This window comes from Neltuma alba, unplaced genomic scaffold, assembly GCF_004799145.2.
Source record: "Neltuma alba isolate B1F8T4 unplaced genomic scaffold, ASM479914v2 tig00010377_pilon, whole genome shotgun sequence".
Classification (NCBI taxonomy): Eukaryota; Viridiplantae; Streptophyta; class Magnoliopsida; order Fabales; family Fabaceae; genus Neltuma; species Neltuma alba.
The window spans coordinates 306401-326334 of NW_021635281.1; the positions used below are offsets into that span (position 1 = coordinate 306401).

Below are 19934 nucleotides of genomic sequence, written 5' to 3' on the forward strand. Positions count from 1 at the left end.
TGACAAGCTCACCACACGAATGATGTGGACCGGCCAAAGACCACAAAGCACTCGATAGACTATGGGTCCCCCCTCGAAGAACTAGTGGGGTGTCGCAGTCCCTCGAAGAACTAGTGGGACAAAAATAGCAGCCAACCATAGAGCTCCGTATGGAGGCTAATACCACGTGGCAAGTATATGAATCTCAATAACTCCAATTACCTCCTTTCCCCACCCAAAATAGATGCACAGGGTTCAAAATAACACATTTATATGTATAATCAGCAGAATTTCATTATAGCACATCATAATCATGATCACCAATTTCTTGCAATACAAACTATGTCAATCCTTTTTAAAATAGCATCCCACAAGACAGTTCATATAAAACATAATATAATTTTATAGAATTAGTTATAAAGCCGCTCACCAACTTCATACTAGAGCATGCAACAGATAGAAATTTAGTTACCTGGTCTCTTAGCTAACAGTCAACTACAACCAGAGTCCAACCTCGAAAATGCCACAATAGAGTTTATATCTACAAACAAAATTAAAATATTATCTCTATATTATTAGAGTAGGCTACTCACAAAATTCTAGCCTCTAGCTCCTCCTCTAAAAGCTTTAATTTTACTCAAAACTCTAGCCTAAAAGACATTTCTCTAAGGTTTAGAATGAGAACATATATATATATATGTGATTTAGACTCGATTCCTGAATTTTCCCTTACTTAAATATCCTTTAATTATTAGATTATATTATTAGAATCATCAAATTCATAATGCAAATAGACAAACTATAAATTTATAACTTATATTCCATCTTCGAAGGATTTAGACAAATAGACTTAGTATGAACCAGGTTATTCTCACTACAGAAGTTAAACCCTTAATCTAACCGTTGAATTTAATCTGCTATCTATCATGATACTATCCTCCAAATTATAGCTCAATCTAACGGTGAATGAACTTTAAAATGCTAATTTACTATTCAGGATTCTATTTGCTAAATCCAAAAGATATAAGTTAAAAACATACCTAATAAATTGTAACTCGGCGATCAAAATGATGATCCAACCGTTGAAATTAACGATTTGGATGTCCCAAATGGGCTGACCAAATTTCAGTCCAATCCAACGGTTAATAAACTCAAAACTAGCACTTTTCTGAGACTACCTCAGATATGTGCGAAAATTATTTACTCACTTCAAGCTCCACTCACTATCTCCTATATATAGGCTCCTCAAACTCCTTCACTCTAAAGATTAGTCGATGTGAGACTTCTTAACATTGCTATTTTATCCACTTCCTATCATTTAGTCAATGTGGAACTTCTTAACATTGTTATGTTATTCATTTTCTCATACACATACACACACACACACACATAAAATCAGAATTATTTTAATTACATATATGTATATTTAACCTCTACCTATTCTATAAAAATTTGTTTAAATATGAGATATATGAAAATTAGGATGTTACATGGAGGCGGTCGACGATGACATGGAGGTGGCTAGTGGTGACAAGGCATCTCGTCGGTGATGATGTGTCGACCCGTAGTGATGAGGAGGAGGTAGCTGGTGATGACGTGGCGTCAGTAAAGCTAATTTTTCTTAAGCATCATCGCCACTGAAAACTTTCAGTAGCAACTTTTATACTTTCAGCAGTAACAAAAGTCAATTTTTCTGTAATGATTTCACTTTTTAGTAACATTAGCTCTTATAATTTTGTTTTATTATTAGCATTTTCTATTTTTATGCCAGGGTTAAAAGATTTTTTTTCTTTTGAAACAATAGTTTTCAACATAAAGAATCACCAAAATAATTATCGAGTTCGTAGCACCCGGACCATAATTTTATGACAAGACAGTGTTGACAATTCGAATGAAATTTTGTTATATTAAATGGGTAGCTAGGTGGCACATTCTGCCCTAAAGTATTAAACAACTACATTATATAAGAGAAACTCTATGACAATTAATTCAAGAGAGAATTACAAAGAGTTCCTAAAAAGAAAAAATCTAATTATTAAAAGCCTGAACCTATTATTATTCTCTGTTATGAAATTAATTATTGTTTACTCTTTATTTGTTAATAGACTTTAGGGTAACTAAATCTTTTTTTTGAGATCTCATTATAATTCTCCCTTAATTCAACCAATTAGAATTACAAACATTGCGTGAAAGGTGCAATAGTTAAAGCCTTATCATCCTTACATGAAACCATGAGCACATACTTAAAAAGGCTTCAAACAACACCATCGTCTTCCCAGTCATGCATGGCTTCGTTTCAGGGTTACATCCAACTTATGTTGCTAGGATTAGCGTCCATAGTTCTGGTTCCAACCCTATTCACCAGAAATCGGAGCAAGGCTCATCCTCTTCGTCCATTGGGCCCACTGTTGCTACCTCTCATCGCAAACTTCTGTTGGAAATTGTGCCCTAGGGGCCAATCATTTTGCTATGAACATTGTTGATTTATGAATTTATTAATTACGTTATCATATTATTTGCATGTTTACTGTGATGACTATCCTTGGATAACTCATGGTTTATCCTAAATGTCCCTAGTCGGTCATCTATGTGGGAGCAAAGATGAAATAAGACCAGTATGACTTTAAAGATATATAGAGATATAAATTAAAGTCATAGGCACATGTAAGAGTACAAGGTGTTGGACCGACCCGCTATGAGAGAGCTGCATGGGTTAAGTCATAAGCTTCTCTCATATACAAACCATGTCACTGTGCCCTTTGACCTGAGATCATCATGGATTCCTACATGAGAAACGCTTAGCTTTGACCTAGTCAAAAGTCATTTTTGACCGAGTGATCATAAAAACTATGTTCAGACTTAGTGGTTTTTCATGCGGAGGAATGTGAATGGTCAAGATGGAATTTGTCCCTCACATTTATAGAGAGACATTACTGGGCCCTTCGATGAGTGAGTCTGAGAAATGTATGGCCATACTATAATGGAAAGGTAGTTCCGTTTCTATACTCAGACTACTCAGGGATCGAGAAAGTAACGGTCATGAATAGGAAGATGACGTTCTCCATGCCTCATCCATGACCAAAATGTCGTGTGACAAAAGGGACGTGATATAGTTGTATGAAAGGTTGCATCGTTCAATGATCCTTATATGTTTTGGGTAGTCGTGATGTCTTGCTAGAGACCGCTTATGACTTGTGAGTCATTATAGTTAATGGCCCACTGCCAACTTCATATGGGCCTACAGGGTCGCACACAAAATAGCCCAACACGAGTTATGATGTCCAGATTCATTGAATCTAAGATATGTCTAGATTCAATGAATAATATAGGGTGGACGTGTATATATATATTCGTATATATATATTATATAAATATAAGAGATATTAATTGTTAGATTTAATTTATAAGGATAAATTAGATCTATGTAAATTAATTCCGTCATATCTTTATTTTTGAATTAAATAAATAGGTGAATTAAATCTGTGAGACGGATTTAATATAAACCGTATTTATTTAATTGTTCTCTTATCTAATTATGTAATATTTGATATTGTATTAATTTAGGATTAATTTTGAAATTAAATATCATTCATAATGCCTATAGCATCCTATATATTCGATATTAGGGAGCTAGGGTTTTGGTGAGTGAGAGTGAAAGCACTAAGCAGATAAGGGACGGCCAAAAGTGAGAAGAGAGGATGGATTTTTGAAAACCCTAGACGGACATAGATGCTAGCACGTCGTTCGAGATTGAGGGCTACTCGTGTGGATACCGGTAGAGGAAGCCGACCGGAGTTGTCGACTTCGAACGACAAAGGAGGCGAGCAGAGGCATCCTGAACGGCGGAATCACCGAGCCACCAGGAAATTGAACACCGAAGGTAATGCTTCTTACTACCTGACTTAAACGGGATCGGTAGATCCGGGCAAAAGATTGAAAATTTTAAAATTTTAAGTTGATTTCTGCTGCGCGTCGTCTTTCAATTCCCTTCAACTTCCACCTTCTTCTACCCTTACCACGCCGAGCTCTTCATCGTCTCTCCACTCTCTATGGACGAATGTTCCAACTTTTTCTCGGCTATGTCCCTTGTATTGTTGCTTCAACTCCTGAAATCAGCAAAGAATTCCTTAAAGTCCACGAATCTTGCTTCTTCCAAAGGTCCCCAAAAGCCGACGTTCGCTACCTATTGTATGGATCCAAAGGCTTTGCTTTTGCACCTTATGGACCCTACTGGAAGTTCATGAAGAGGCTATGCATTTCTCAACTTCTAGGTGGTCGAACCCTAGATGTCCTCATGCCGGTGAGGCGATCGGAGACAATGAGGTTTCTAAGAGTTATGCTTAAGAAAGGGTTGGTTGGTGAAAATGTTGATGTTGGTCACGAGCTCTTGACATTAAGCAATGGTATTATATCACGAATGATTATGGGTCGATCTTCTTCTGGGAATGATGATGAAGCTCGAGAGACTAGAAAGTTGGTGATAGACATGGTGGAGCTTATAGGGAAGTTCAATGTATCTGATTTTATTTGGTTTCTTAAGTACTTCAATTTTCAGGATTCGAAGAAAAACAGGCTGAGAAGGCTTCGAGAGAGGTTCGACGTTTTGATGGAGGAGGTGATAAAGGAGCATGAAGACGAAACGAGGAAAGTGAAGAAGATGGCTGGGGAAGAAAGAAAAATAAGGGATTAGCTTGATATTTTACCCGACATACATGATGATGAGACTTCTGAAATAAAAATTTCCCTAGATAACATCAAAGCTTTCATCTTGCTAATAAGTTAAACTTTAGTTACTTTCATGTTTACTATCTTTGTGTTTTACTCCCTCCGATCCTTGATTGATACACACACACTCACACTCTTTTAGTCCTATTTAAGGGATGTTTGGATGGAAACCAAATCATAATTTTAAAAGTACCTTTACGATATAAAAAATAAATATGTGGAGGAGTTTGTCTTGTTTTGCAAAAAAGTATTTTTAGAAAGCATTTTTGATATAATCCCAAACACCTCCTTAAAGGACTGTGAGCGAAGGCATTTTTTGATCCTATTGAGAGAATATTTTTGTATGGATATATAATTTTACTATTAATTTATTATTGTGTTGACTTTGTTTACATAGCATATAATATATATTAAATAGGGATAAAGTTAAAAAGCCATTGAATTTTAAATAAGAGTTAATAAAATTTATTTTTTTTGTCTGTATAAAACATGTTAGAAGTGACTTCTAAATAGGATCAAATGAGTATATATTAAAGAGCTAATTGAGTAATTTAGGTAGGTTAAAAAGTCAAATGAATTAGTTAGTTATAATAAATGTGATTTGATCTCTTTATAGAAGTTCTTGCACATAATTGGCAGCGTATGTATTTCAAAAGCAATACTATGCATATATGTTGTTAAATATTGCAGGACCTATTTTTGGCTGGAAGTGACGCATCAGCCTTAACCACAGAGTGGGCAATGGCAGGATTAATCAACCATCCCCATGTGATGAAGAAAGCAAGAAAAGAGATTGATTCAGTTGCAGGAGAGGCGTGGATAGTAGAGGAATCTGACCTAGTCAACCTAACATACCTACAAGCCATCTTTAGAGAAACACTAAGGCTTCACCCAACAGTGCCATTATTAGGGAGAAAATCATCTGAAAGCTGCAACGTTTGCGTTTTTGAGATTCCATCAAATACAATGTTGCTTGTAAACTTATGGTCAATTGGGAGGGTCCCACAGTTGTGGGAGGACCCACTTGAGTTCAGGCCAGAGAGGTTTATGATGAATGATCATCATGATTATGGGAATTTTGAGTTAATTCCATTGGAAGTGAAAGAAGAAGTTGTCCTGGTGCCTCATTGGCACAATAGATTGTGAAAACTAACCTAGCTGCTATGATTCAATGCTTTGATTAAGAGGTGATTGGAGGCAATCAAATGGTCAATATGGACCGGAAACCATCTTTAACCCTTCCAAGGACTCATCCCATGATTTATATTCCTGTGCCCCTGCTAGACCCTTTTCCTTCTATTGTGTAGGTGTAGTAAGTTTTTGTTCAGTGATTTTGTAATGCCTAGTAACTCCCTATTCTTTTATATTCAAGGTGTGTGTAATTATGTAAAATATTCTGATATAAATTCTAGTTTGTTTCTTCTAAGAAATTTTCTATTAGCATATTTAAAACATATCAATTATGTAGTGAAAATTAAGTGTGTGGGTATTGTGTGGGAGGAAAAAATTGAAAATTATATGAGTTAGGCAAAATACTCCTCTGGTCCTTAATATAGGACCCAATTCTTGAGTTGATTTTGGTCCTAAATATAAGACCCATTTCTCATATTTATCAATTTTCTCTAAATTACCCATATGGATACTTCCTCAACCATAATCAAGTAGAAGAGGGAGATGGGGTATTAAGAAAGATGATTATGGTGTTTTAGAAAAAATGTGTCATTTTTCTTATAATTAACTAACTTACCTAACTTCCTTAATCTAATCAAATTAGTTAAATGGGTCTTATATTAAGGACCAGAGGAGTATGTGGTGAACGGCATTGCTCATGATTACAGGTAAGTGTAATTTTGTAGGCTATGATAATATATCAAGTTTCTCTAGAATTAAATCCTTTTGCTTAATTCATAGAAATTAAAAAAAGGAGTTAAATTGATACATGTGGGCAAAAATGAACCCACTTTTATCTACCAAAATCTTAAGTTTACGGAATGAATTTCCAAATCCATTTAATTTATGATTAGCCACCCGGGGGCCCTCCCTCTTCCACTTCTATTTCCCGAGTTACAGAAGAGAACATATGTCTTAAGAGCAAGAAAAAGGTACGCGTGGAGCAATAAAATTTACTTTAATTTCTCGAGAGAAAAAAAGATTCGTCCGCCTTCAAAAGGCCTATGGCAATTCCTTGGGGCCAAACATAATGGGCCTAAAGTTTCAAACAAGGGGGACCAATTGGGTTAAATCTAATTGTTTTGGGCTTCTTCTGTATGTATCTAAGCCCACTCAAGCATACATGTTTAGAGAGAGTTTAAAGAAATTTGAAGCTGCCCTTGCTGCACTACTATTTCTTATGTAATTACCACTTTTTTTTTAGTTATTGACTGTATTTGTTTTTATTTATCCAATGATTATTTTTGTTTAACTGTTGATTACTTTATTTTTGTTATTGACTAATTTTGGTTCAAAAATTCAAAAGTTGTATTAAGTGTTGTTGGAGTTTAAGGAACTATTTTTATTTAGATATTTATTGTTCTTGTGCAATTAATAGCTATATAAAAGTAGTCATCAGAACTTTAAAAATAAAAATAGTCAATAGTAAAGCTAAAGTAGTCAATAGTTATACAAAAGTAGTTACTGAGAGTATAAGGACAATCTTGTCATTTAAAATTCCAAGATAATATTAGGAATTTGATTTTGGGGTTTTGAAATTCATCCAAAATAATTTGTCTTTTAATATTTTTGAGGATATTTTATTGTTTTTTTCCTACAACTTATTCTCTACTCTAAATCATATATAGAGTAGAAGATATCAATTTTTGTCAACTGCCTTGTATATTACATAAATTGGGCAATGATGCTGCATGTATACGTAAAGGGTATAAATCTCTACTTACATAAAGTTCATGAAAGTAAATATAGCAATTGAATTTATTAGTGAACCCTTAACACAACATAATCTTATGATTTGGGCTTAAAATACATAATTATAATTACTACTAATTAAAGTGAGGAGATATACACAGAAAATAGATGGCTTCCTTGTTCATGGAACACAGCACAAGTAGTGTAAAGCTCTCTCGTTCTCTCTATCTCTCTCTGGCTCTATCATATTACATTTCATATAAATCATCAAGTGGACGAAGGATCTCCAAATCGGAACACTTTGACGACGTCGTTCAAGTCTCTGAGACCACGACATTGCCTAGCTTCATCATGCACGCTCATCAGTTTTTGGCGGATCATCAAGTGCAGAAGAACAATGATGATGAACTTTACATATATAGCAGAAACTACACATATATTATTGCTCTGGCGAAATCTTGTGATGGTTAGGATCTGATACGTTGGTGACTACAACTTGAATGGGCTCATCAAGATGATGTTGTTGGCTCATTTCTGATGATGGCACCAACTGAGTCATCGTTCTCATTTCTTTGCCCTTTCCCCACAGCACAACGTACAACCCACACACTATCAACAATGCTCCAACCACACTGCACGTACAACGTTAACCAACAAACCCCCAATTAAATCCAATGTTTGATATATATATATATATATATATATATATTTATAGAGTATACTACCTTTTGTCCTTAGTATATATAAGAGTTGGTTTGACATCCAATTTGGTTCTAAATATAAAATCCTCTTATATTTATCTATTTTTTTCAAAGTAGTTCTTATAATAATTACACATATTAAAGGTTTTATCAAATGATAGTTCTAACTAATACACATATTTAGTAAGGGTACTTTGGGAAATATAACACATATTTATTACGAATAATTAACTCAATAAAATTTTTTAATCTATTTAAATTGGTTAACTAGCTTTTGTATTAAGAATTGGAGGTAGTAGTTTAGTTATAAGATTCAGCATCAACATTGTACATACCTTCCCAAGTAGAGCTTCTCATTCAAGGTCAAAGAAGCAGCAATGGCCACTATTACAAGCATTAAAGGGGTGAATGCAGAAGCAAACATTGGACCCCTCATCCTCACACACCACGCGATCACTATCACCACCATCCCAGATGCAGCAATCCCCTGCAAAATTCAACAAAATTCTTTTAATCATTTACTCAATCGGTCTTAAACATACGAGTTCAATAACTAATTTGTAGGCATTAAAAAAATTCGTTTATTTGGAGAGAAAACAGTATGTCGTTTTCTTTTTCCTAAGATATCTCTTTTAATCATTTATATTAAACTGCCTAATTGATGGAATAATCAATCTTTTAACATGGAAGACAGAAGGGACGAATGCCTTACATTATTTGATATCGGACGTTACATATGGATGGTCATTAGTGTCAAGTTTAAGGGGGACAAATTTCTCAACATGTTTTGTTTTATCATCTGTATTGTTCAAATTCTTAACTTTATTGAAGGAGGATTATGTAACTTCCACTAATATTAGTGATTTTATGCTATTATAAATAAAATAATTGATAGTAACATACCGCAAAAGAAACAGCCAGGAGCCTAACATTCCAACCCAACTTCCATTGATTAAAATCTCTTTCCATACAGAGGGCAAACACAGTGGCTTGTATTGATCCCATTGTAGACATCAAAGATGTGCTTGAGAGATAGCACGGATATTCCCCACTCATCTTAGCCTGTTCCATATATCAAAACGACAATTCAGATATCTCTGAATCACAAATTAAACGACATGATGAAGAAGATGAACAATTAAATAAATAAATAAATAAAGTGACCTGAATAATTAGCCAAAAGGCATAGGAGAAGCAGCTTGCAAGGGCACAGAGAACACCAAGCAATTCTGAGTGAGCATGTTGTGGGGTCAATACGACGCCGTTTTGGTCATGATGATGGGGATGCAAAAGGTTAACGTGGAAGGACCAAATGTGAATTTCGAAGCCTTTGAAGAAAGTAAGAAGCATTGCCCCACCAATGCCTATTATAGTTCCTAACACCTTCGCTTTTCCTCCTGGTGCTCCCAAACTTAATCTTTCAAACCTTTATACATTTAACACCAAAAAAAAAAAAAAAAAAGCAAATAGGTTGATTAAAATAAGTATATCTATTATGCATAGTTAATTATTACACTAATATAAAGTCCTATTTGGTAAAGTTTAATTTCCACTAAGTTGTATAATAATTAACAAACAAATTTCAATACAGCTAGTAATATATGCTAGTCCAACTTGTCAGACCAACCCAATATAACATAAAAACAGATTTAGTTTTGGTAAAGTGACTTTTTTTTTTTAGGCTAAAAAAGAGAGATAAAGCGTCCCACGGAGAAGAGACTCATCTCTCTCTACAAACACATATAATACACACAATATATATATTTATATATCTCACTAGGCCATAGAGAGAATTTCGATATTCATTTTGGAATGTACGATCAATGGGTGGCTTCAGCACTGCTTTATATAAAGCAAATTTATATCATTGATGAGCATGTCGACAGTTAAATATTTATAAAAACAAGATAAAGATTAATTTATTCAGCGAAGAAAAAAGGAAAGGAAAAGAGTGATTTGACTTTGGTCATGCAGATATGCTATTGTCAATATTATCTATCCCTTTAAGCCTCTTTAGCCACGTGGATAATTTTGATATAAATATAATATTGGATCACGATACGTAACTTTAATTTCCACTAAGATGTGACTTCAGCACAGCTTTGTTGAACATGTTAGTTAAATAAAAGTATAAAAAATATTTTTTGCTCAGAGGATAAAAAAGTTAGTTAATTTACTAAAAAGATAAAAAATGGAGACAAATATTATATATACATACCCACAAGAGATAGCCAAGATGAAAGTGATGGCCGGAATAAGGTTGTAAATAGCAGAAACAAACGTTGCCGATGTTAAAGCCAGAGCCTCAAAGTAGAGGTTTTGAAATAAACTTCCCCTGAAATATAATTAAAAAATAAACATAAACCATATGAATACATATACCAGTTATTTAACATAAGTGATTTGGTCATAAAAGACAAAGCATATATACTTGTTGTTTTGGTGGCGGTTAACCCTAGAATATCCAAACAAAAACAAGGACGTGCAAAAGGGAAGAAATATGTACCCAAATAAGCCACAAAGAAATGCCATGAAAAGTACTCTCCAAGTAAGCTTTGGTCTCTTGTTCCTGTCAAAACACAAACAACAAAAAGAACCATTTTTGGCCAAGTTAATATAATGAACACCGAATTAAGTAACCCTCCTACTCCTAAACGCAGGAACTACATAAATAACTAATTTACAAATAATTAACAAAATTAGTTAAGTTAACTATTATTTATTATATATAAAAAATCTGTTTGTTTTCCTCAGAGAACTTTTTTTATTCTTTGCAATGAAAACTATCCTTGTATGAAAACCCTTTTTTAATATGTTAAAACCAAATCAAATTTCTAATTAGCTCGTACGTTTAAGACCAGAGAGGAAGTAATGAAGGAGGAGGAATCAGACCTTTCAAAGACAAGAGCGAGAGGAACAGTAAAAGCAGATGCAAAGAGAAGACGATAGGCGGTAGCAATCCTCATGCTCATTCCATCATTAATGGCGAGCTTATATAACACATTCACTGCTGCAAAAGCAATCTGAACCATCACCATTAATATCACTGGCTTTAACCCATTCAACATCTTGCGTAAATCCTCCATCTCTTCACAATGCTCTCTTTCTTCTTTCTCAACTATAAGTTTCTGAGTTTTAGAGAGAGAGAGAGTGAGTTAGAGAGAGAGGGGTTTGTGAGGTTGTTGAGTGGATGGTGAAGAACCACGGAAGTGGTGAGTATTTATAGAGTTTCTTATTAGGTGTTCAAAGGAGGAAGAGTTTGAATGATGATATGGATTAATCGTTTTGATGCAATGAATGAATAGGAATTAATTAAAGTGATAGTGATTGGGCCCACGAAAGAATGTGCTATTTAGTTAATAATTAATATTTTATTGTTTCTTCCGTAGAAAACGGAATATCTTGTTGTCAACTAGTATTTACCGCATAAATGAAGTTTGAAATAGTATATTTACTGTCCCCATGTTTGGTAAAAACATAACGGATCGGATATAGATCATTTTTGCTCCCAAAAAAAATGGCAGTATTACGTTGATGTGTTGCTAATATAACCTGTAACATATAACATGGATAAATGCTTGAAATGTTTAAGTCAATTCTAGGACTTGTGTACAACAGTGGGCGAAGTTTTGATAAAATTTATCTAAACATCTTTTAGATTAATAATATTTACATATATAACTTCTCTGAAGGGGCCAACATGTAATTTAAAATATATATTAAATAAAAAATAAATTATGCAATTTATCATCATGCTTGGCATGACATAGAGAGGAATGAATTTTAATTTGTTTTAAAAAAATTGGACAGATGAAAATATTAGAACAATATGACAGAAAGATGTGTTCATGGCCATATAATCCTTAAACTACAAAATAATAAACTAATTATTCATAAAAATAATGATGTGATATGATTAAAAATTATTATTTTTTGTAACTAATCACCATATATAAAATTTATAAAATAAAAGATAATGAACATTTCTAGCAAAAAGAGGACAATCTTGGGTCATTTTCAATTTATTCCAGTTATGGCTGAACTCATTCCACTACTACCTAGCACTAGCAATCGAACTTGGAATCTCTAGACAAGAATAAAACATTAATGACTTACGGCAACAAATGGTGGAAATTTATCCCTAAAACCTAAAAGTAAAAGACATGTGCAAGGAATTTTAAATTTTCCTAAAATTAGAGGTTTTTTAATTTCAATATAAACATAAACATTCTTTAGTTTTCAAACATTAATCTTTTTTTTAAAAAAAATCCTACACAAACATACTCTTTAATATAATGACTAATTATACATACATTCATTGAATTTTCATAACGCTATACATACAAGCCTCTTTTCTATATTTAAAGTATACATGAAAGTCTTATTTAGAAAATAAGAGATGTACCTGTACTTTCAGATGTATGTATGTGTACTTTTACAAAAGCTCTCGGATAAAATCTGCAAAATTTATTACAACTTGTTTTTTTTTTAAAAGGAGATTTGTTTAAGTTCTAGAAATAATGATTGATGTTCATGTAATTCAATAAAACTCAAAGAAAAATCATATATTTTACCCTCTATTTCTTCTGGTTCTTTTTAACGCTATTCCTTCTAGTTCTGAACTAAGACTCTGTAAATTTGAAAAGGAAGACGATATATTCATGTGACTAATTATTCTAATTAATAAGCCGGGGCTTTATAACCCAATTGACACTAAGCACGTTTTTAAGCGCGAGCCTGTGAGCTCAAACATTTAGTAAAAGGTGGTATGTAATGGGTGCGTATACTATAGGTTTGTTTGAAATTGTTTATAATCAGATTTTTTTAATAGGAATTTATTGAATATGAGGTAAGTATGTGAAGTCATTACGTAAAAATGCTTATAAGTAATTTACAATTGCCAATCCGTATGAGCACTACTATTTTACTACAGGAAAGAAAAAAGTCACTCTACCTAATAATAATGCTCTGTTTTATGGACCAGACAAAGGAAAGACAAAAGAAGAATAATTGGAGCAAAAGGGGGGCTTCCCGTGTTCCACAAATAATCTTAGGTTGTAAAGCCAACGATCGAGAGTCACACTTTTGAGAAGAAGTTTGGTCAATGAGGACGTCTTTCCAAATGCCAACTTGCCAATAAGACCTCATGCTTTTTATTATGGTGCTTCAACTTTATTCAGATGGATACATTTATCCAATTAACAGAACCTGGTGGTGGCTGTGTACATGTGTGCGCGCGCTATTATATTTAATTTTTGAGCATGTTAGTTCAGATTCAATTCATCATTCAACACTTTCTATGAGTAATTTTAATAAAGATATTAAATGTCAAATAATTATAGTACACCCATGTGGAAATTATGAAACAGTAGTGTTTGCTTTAGCCTTTTCTGATTTCTCTTTGTCTGGTTTGTGTTTGTTAATTTGGTCATCCATCTTCTGCTGTGCGTGCGTGCCTTGTTTTATAGCTGCATCAAATGTATCAGCATCAGAAAATGTTTGCGTTAGATTCTGAAAAATTTAACAAAGTAAAAATTACTTTTTGGGGGAAAAAACAAAGTAAAGATTACTTACTTTTTTTGTTGATTTTTTAACAAACATAAAATTTTTTCCTAATTTATTTAATTTCTTTCTTCAAGGAGAATAATAGAAATTAATTTTTCTTGAGCATTGAGGGTAAGGGTAATTAAGGGTAAATCTATCTCTCCCAATTAGGTTTTCCATATAAAGGATTAAGAATTGAACACATAACCATTTGGCTAAATAATGAGAGACTGTACCACTCACGCTAATAATTGATCTGAGTTGGTAAGTTTTGCCTAATTCATGAATTAACTATTAACCTTCACTTATAATGCTTAAAAACCGTTACCTCAATTCTTGAAACCCTTCCTAGACAATAGGTAAAAACAGCATAGACTAAGAGAAACTCATGCCTATAATTATATGCAATAGTTCTTTTTTTTTTTTGTGTGGTTATATGGAGTTGTGGATATGGTTTTTATTAATGTTATAAGATGAAAATACTATAATACACCTACACATAAAATTCTTATATCGTGACAGCAAAAAGAAAAAAAAATTCTTACATTATATTTTTCTGATTCTATTTATAAGTTACTTCTAATATATTTTAACTGATTAGCTGAGTTAGCTTAAATGGTAAGGATGAAATATATATATATGGCTAGACATTAAAAGGTTCAAATTCTCCTGACGTAATAAATTAAAAACGAAAAAAAAAGAACTCAACCCAAATTTATTCTGACGTGCGAAAACTATCTTTTGACAAAAAAACTGATCTTTGTGGGCCGCATAGATAAGTACCTTTCCTTCTCTGCGAAAGCAGCCTCACAATTGTTCATATTTAAGCTGAGGAGCTCAATAATTTGGCTTTGTCTTGGCCGATAGGTGCATACACGTTTGGTGACCTTGACTTCTTTTTTGAGCGCCAAAAGATACCTCAAATAATACTATAGTACGCGTTTCCTCAAAAGCAGTTTTACCAATAGTTAATATTTCTCGTATCTTTGATATAAGATCTAATTAACTAATTTGAGTAGATAAAAATATTAATTAAATTAGTTAATATAATTTTTTAAAACATTCTAAATATTTTTCTTAATTCTCTCCATTATTCTCTTTTTTTATTACTGTTGAGAGAATATCAATATGTTCATTGAAATTTACGCTAGATTTTTTTTTAATAATTGTAGTGAGTGTCAATCATACCGCTATTATTAATATAAAATTTAAAATTTTTTTACTATTAACAGGTTATTAAATATTAATAGTATATGACTCATTTTTAAAATTAAATGTTGTGACGCATGAGAAGCCTCCCAGCTAACTGGTTATCTATAATGTAAGTTTATTCGCCAAAAATAATTTCAGCAATAATATTTATGTTACACACATCAACAATTTAGTTTTAGAATAAAAAGTTAATATCGTTGCGAAACTGGTGTATGATCCTTTTCAATTCATGAATGAACATTTCCTCCAATTTTAAATGAAGATATATAAAACAGTGTCAAATATTATGCATGCATGTGGAAGTTTGGTAGACAGTCATTTTGCCTTTTTTATATTTGGCTTTGTGATCTTGTTTACATATGTTTGGTTATGTTTTGTAATGTTTTAATTTGATTTGTTTAATCAATATATAGCTGCACCATGCATATCAAACTCTTCTTTTACTTTTGTAATAAAGTGGTGGAAAAAATCTGACAAAAAAAAAAGTGGTGGAAGAAAGAGGCATTCGTAATTCTGTGGGTGGGCGGAGTATCGTTAGCATGGTGACGATATCAATATATTAAAAATGTTTTTAAATTAATAAGCTGATCCATGAATTCTGAAGGCTTATAATGATTGTGAGATATAATATATAAATATATATATATATATATATATATAAAAGAGAAAGAAAGCTTATAATGATTAAAAAGTCTTGTCAAATATATACATTTATTAGGGTGGAAAGAGTATACCTTTGTTCTTTAACTTTTAATAATATTTTATTTTCATCTCTTAATTTTATAAAATATTCTTTTAGTTTTTTAACCCCGGTACCGTTACTAAAAATCCTGATACTGAAATTTTAAATGTTGAAAAAATATTTTTAAATTTTAATGAATTACATTTAATTTTTAAAATAAAAATGATTGTAAGAAAAAAAATCATTATTCCAAAATAATAATGTTAAAATTAATAAACATTAAAATTATCCTTTGAAATTAAAGGATCAAATTAAAACTATATAAACTTAGAGGATTAAAGTTGTACTTTTGCCTAAAAAATTTCTAGTATGTTATTCATTAAGTTGATTTTTGCATGGAGAATTCATATTTTCTCATGTTTGGATATTAAATATGAGTAAATTTGACTTGATTCATGGGGCAAAAAAAATTCATATGTGATGAAATTGAGGCTTAATAAGAAGTGAGATATATGTGTGTGTGTGTGGACTTACCTGTAAACTTACTGTAAAATTTTAGCTTGGTTAACATTCAATAAACTTACATCCTTATCCTTATGGGAAACGGGACCGATATGTCTGTGTGAATTCTCTTTTTCCCCAGTTATTCAGCTTTCATTTCAGGGCTTTTTTTTTGGACCGATATTTCAGGACTTAATTTTGGCTTTGTCTTGTTTTATTGGCGCAAATGTTTGGTGAGCCATTTTCTAATGTGATCTTTTATAGCTGCCTACATATTTGTGTGCGCCTTTACGTCTTTTCTGTACGTGATTTGATTCGTCAAATAGTGCTGATTCGTTCGGGCAAAAGTCGAATCACACAATAATATGCTATATACGACTTTTAGTGTTTGATATAAAAATTAATCAGCTAATTTGAATATATTAAAAAAATTAATTAAATCAGTTATTTATAATAAATATGTATTTGTTTTTCTAAATATCTTTACTAATCATATATATGTATTAACTAAAACTACCATGTAATGAAACATTTATTAACATGTACAATTACTATTAGAAATGCATTGAAAATAAATAAATAAATATAAAGGACAAAGTGGATTGGGATCTTATATTTAGACTCAAAATGAATATTAAACTAATTCTTATATTAAGAGGTAATATTAAATTTAAGAACTTTATCCTTGCGAAAAGATATTAATAACTTACTTTCCCGGAAATTTCTTGATATCTTCTTGTTTTGGCCAACTCTTGATATCTTATCTTATAAAACAACCATTGATTGTTACTTAACCTTTATGTCTGGATGAATAGCACATGCTATGACTATAGGGAAAGCTTGAATACAAAGTGGGCCCTGTTTTGATTAGCGTTTTAATGTAAGTGAAGATAAAACTACTATCTACTATTATATATTTACCTCATATTCTGTAAATCACATTTGAAAACCTACTTATAAGTCATTCCAAACAGGCCCGTGGTCAGCTCTTTATCATGAAGTTATTTTTTTTTGTTCTGTTTTAAAATAAATATATATAACGTCCGGTAGCATATATTGGCTTATATTTAAACATTGTCGAGTACTAATTTAACGAGCTAGGTAGCTCTCCTAGAAGTTACTTTATATTCATATAGACTCAAATTTGAGAATTTATATATAAGCAGTCATAACTACTTCTAAATTGAGTCTTATTAATATGTTTGAACACTCTTAAACAAATCAGTGTTTTTAAAAGCATGGTGTTTTTGTGTTGTTTTTTAACCAAAATTTTGTTACTAACTAATTTCATATATGTAATTGTTGTCAAATTAAAAATTAAATTTTATTTTCTACCATGCCATCATGCAAACTCTTAAAGAACTAGATTTATTTTCTATGCATCACACTAGGCGAAAGATATGCATCGTGTTCTTCTCGACTTCTAAGTCATCTATATTATATATATATATATATATATATATTTTATGTGATAAAATATTGACTTTATATTAAATAATTGATGGATCAACATATGCGTATCTCCTACTTTAGTTTGGAAAACGATGCTTCCAAATCTGCATATATAATCAAGGGTTATATTGAAGCCACACCATTATTATTATCTGATTCTACATATATATGTCATATGCTCATAGACAGAGAAGATATATCTTTTCCATTTTGTTTTATATATATATATATGCATATATATAATATTTATTCATATGTAGGAATCTTCTAAATAATTTGACGTTGTCTTGTTTTATGGGTGCATAGATATTTGGTTTGGTAACCTTTTATTTGTTACGCCCTCTTTTTATAGGCTTATATATATATATATATATATATATAGATGTATATGCATATATGTGTGTGTCCCATTACTTAGAAGAAAGTGGAGGCAAAGGAGGCAGTCCCCCCTTCTCATTTTGTCCATGGAAGGAAGAAGGCTAAAGTGTACGTGTTGTCCCCCACTTCACTCCGACAAAAATATATGGAAATAATATTTTTAAAATTAATATATATAGTTTTATTCATTTATTTATTTATTTCATTGATGAATAATATATTGAAGAAATTGTTTCTTAATTATTATTTACTTAGAACATGTTCCTTTTTTGCCCAAATATTGCTTGTTAATTATTTCATTGAAATGAATTCTTCTTTACAGTTTAAATGTACCTGTGTACATGAGGATTTCTCCAATTCTTAATTTATTGACAGTATGTTAAATTACAAGAAGATGGTTATGTTCAAATAATGTGATCCAAAATTCAGAGGGATTGATGGAGATAAGCTAGCCTTAATAAAAAATAAAGTGATATTAAATATTTATACCATAGATATGTTAGTCTTTTTTTTTTTTTTTTAACTGAGTTCTATCTATACTATAGATATATCTTCAATTTTTTTGGTATGATGCATTAAAGGGAGAACATAAGTAACTTAAAAGTTCTTTTTTTTTCCCCCAAAAAAATTGTACGCATTTCTTTAGCAATAAAGTTTCGTGGAGACCAATGAAATATACGGAGAAATTAATATTATCAAAGAATAAAAAAAGTTACATGGACCTAAATCATCTCTCTTCATGGTTGATAAGGTTTATAAAGTTTAACTTAAGTTTAAAAACAGAATAAATTAATTATTCGTATGCAATATTAATCAATAAGATTAACTTAAGTTTTTAAAGTTTATAACTTATATATATTATTTTTGGTAAAAATATATACTTTTATAGAAGTTATATTATATATGAACATATTTATTTGTTCTTTTTTGTAAAATTCGAAGTAGAACTTTTAAAGTGGTTATCTTTCCAATGGACTCAGGCCCAAAATATATTCTAGTAGACACATTTTACCACTATTTGTATGTATTGGATTGGATATAATCATACTGTTAATTACTTATCAATAATAATGACTTATGTTAACCGACATGTGTTTCCCGCGTTCTGCCCTCCCTGAACCCCCCCAGGCTTGGATTTGGGCCACCACGGTTGCTTAGCCTGGGCTGGACCACATTATTCTAAGGCCTCAATTTAATAATGACCAAATTATTTTTTGTTTAATGGCCTAATTAATCTTTTGAATATCATAATTCACTGGTTAATTTTGGTTACATGGTGCATAATTTAGTTTTCTTTAATTTGACATATCCTATAATTATTTTACATTTATTCTATAAATAATAAATATTTCCATAAAATTATCATTTTCCATATGATATTCATATACTCACCTTTTAATTTAATGAATTCCTCAAAAATTATATAATGATCACTATATATATATAACAGTCTCTTGTAATGTGATAACATATAATGATCACTTATAATGTGATAACATGTAAATGAAGCTTACACATGAGGAACGTAGCGTGCTTAATTTGTTATCTCTTATGACCAACTTATTTATTTGCTATTATTGAACTAATGTTATATAGATTTAACAAAAACACGTTTTACATAGACTTTGATCTAAGTTATGGATTATTCATAACTTAAGAATGTATAATGAGATTTGTTTTAAACTTTGTATTATGATTAGATATCACTGACCAAAAAAAGTACTCCTCTGGTCCTAAATATAAGACCCTTATATACACTAGTATAAGGGTCTTATATTTAGGATCAGAAGAGTATTATAATTAGATATCTCGTACATTCTCCGGTGCTATAAATTTTTTATATTTATATCAATTAATATCATTTTATAAACTAAGCTAGATTGTAAGCCTTGTGCGCC

At 31.5% G+C, this 19934-nt stretch overlaps 1 protein-coding gene and 1 pseudogene across 1 annotated transcript; one reads left to right on the forward strand and one right to left on the reverse strand.

The window, feature by feature from the left end:
- The first annotated feature begins 3961 nt into the window (after nt 1-3961).
- On the forward strand, nt 3962-6011 carry LOC114756227 (3,9-dihydroxypterocarpan 6A-monooxygenase-like; annotated as a pseudogene).
- A 1662-nt stretch (nt 6012-7673) lies between these two features.
- Nucleotides 7674-11356, reverse strand: LOC114756216 (WAT1-related protein At1g25270-like). The gene is made up of 7 exons (XM_028945151.1): nt 11160-11356; nt 10774-10836; nt 10486-10602; nt 9432-9693; nt 9171-9329; nt 8603-8754; nt 7674-8198 (listed from the first exon to the last, which is right to left on the reverse strand). Exons 1-7 carry the CDS (start codon nt 11351-11353, stop codon nt 8006-8008), a joined length of 1140 nt encoding a protein of 379 aa, XP_028800984.1. The 5' UTR covers nt 11354-11356; the 3' UTR covers nt 7674-8005.
- Nucleotides 11357-19934: the final 8578 nt, after the last annotated feature.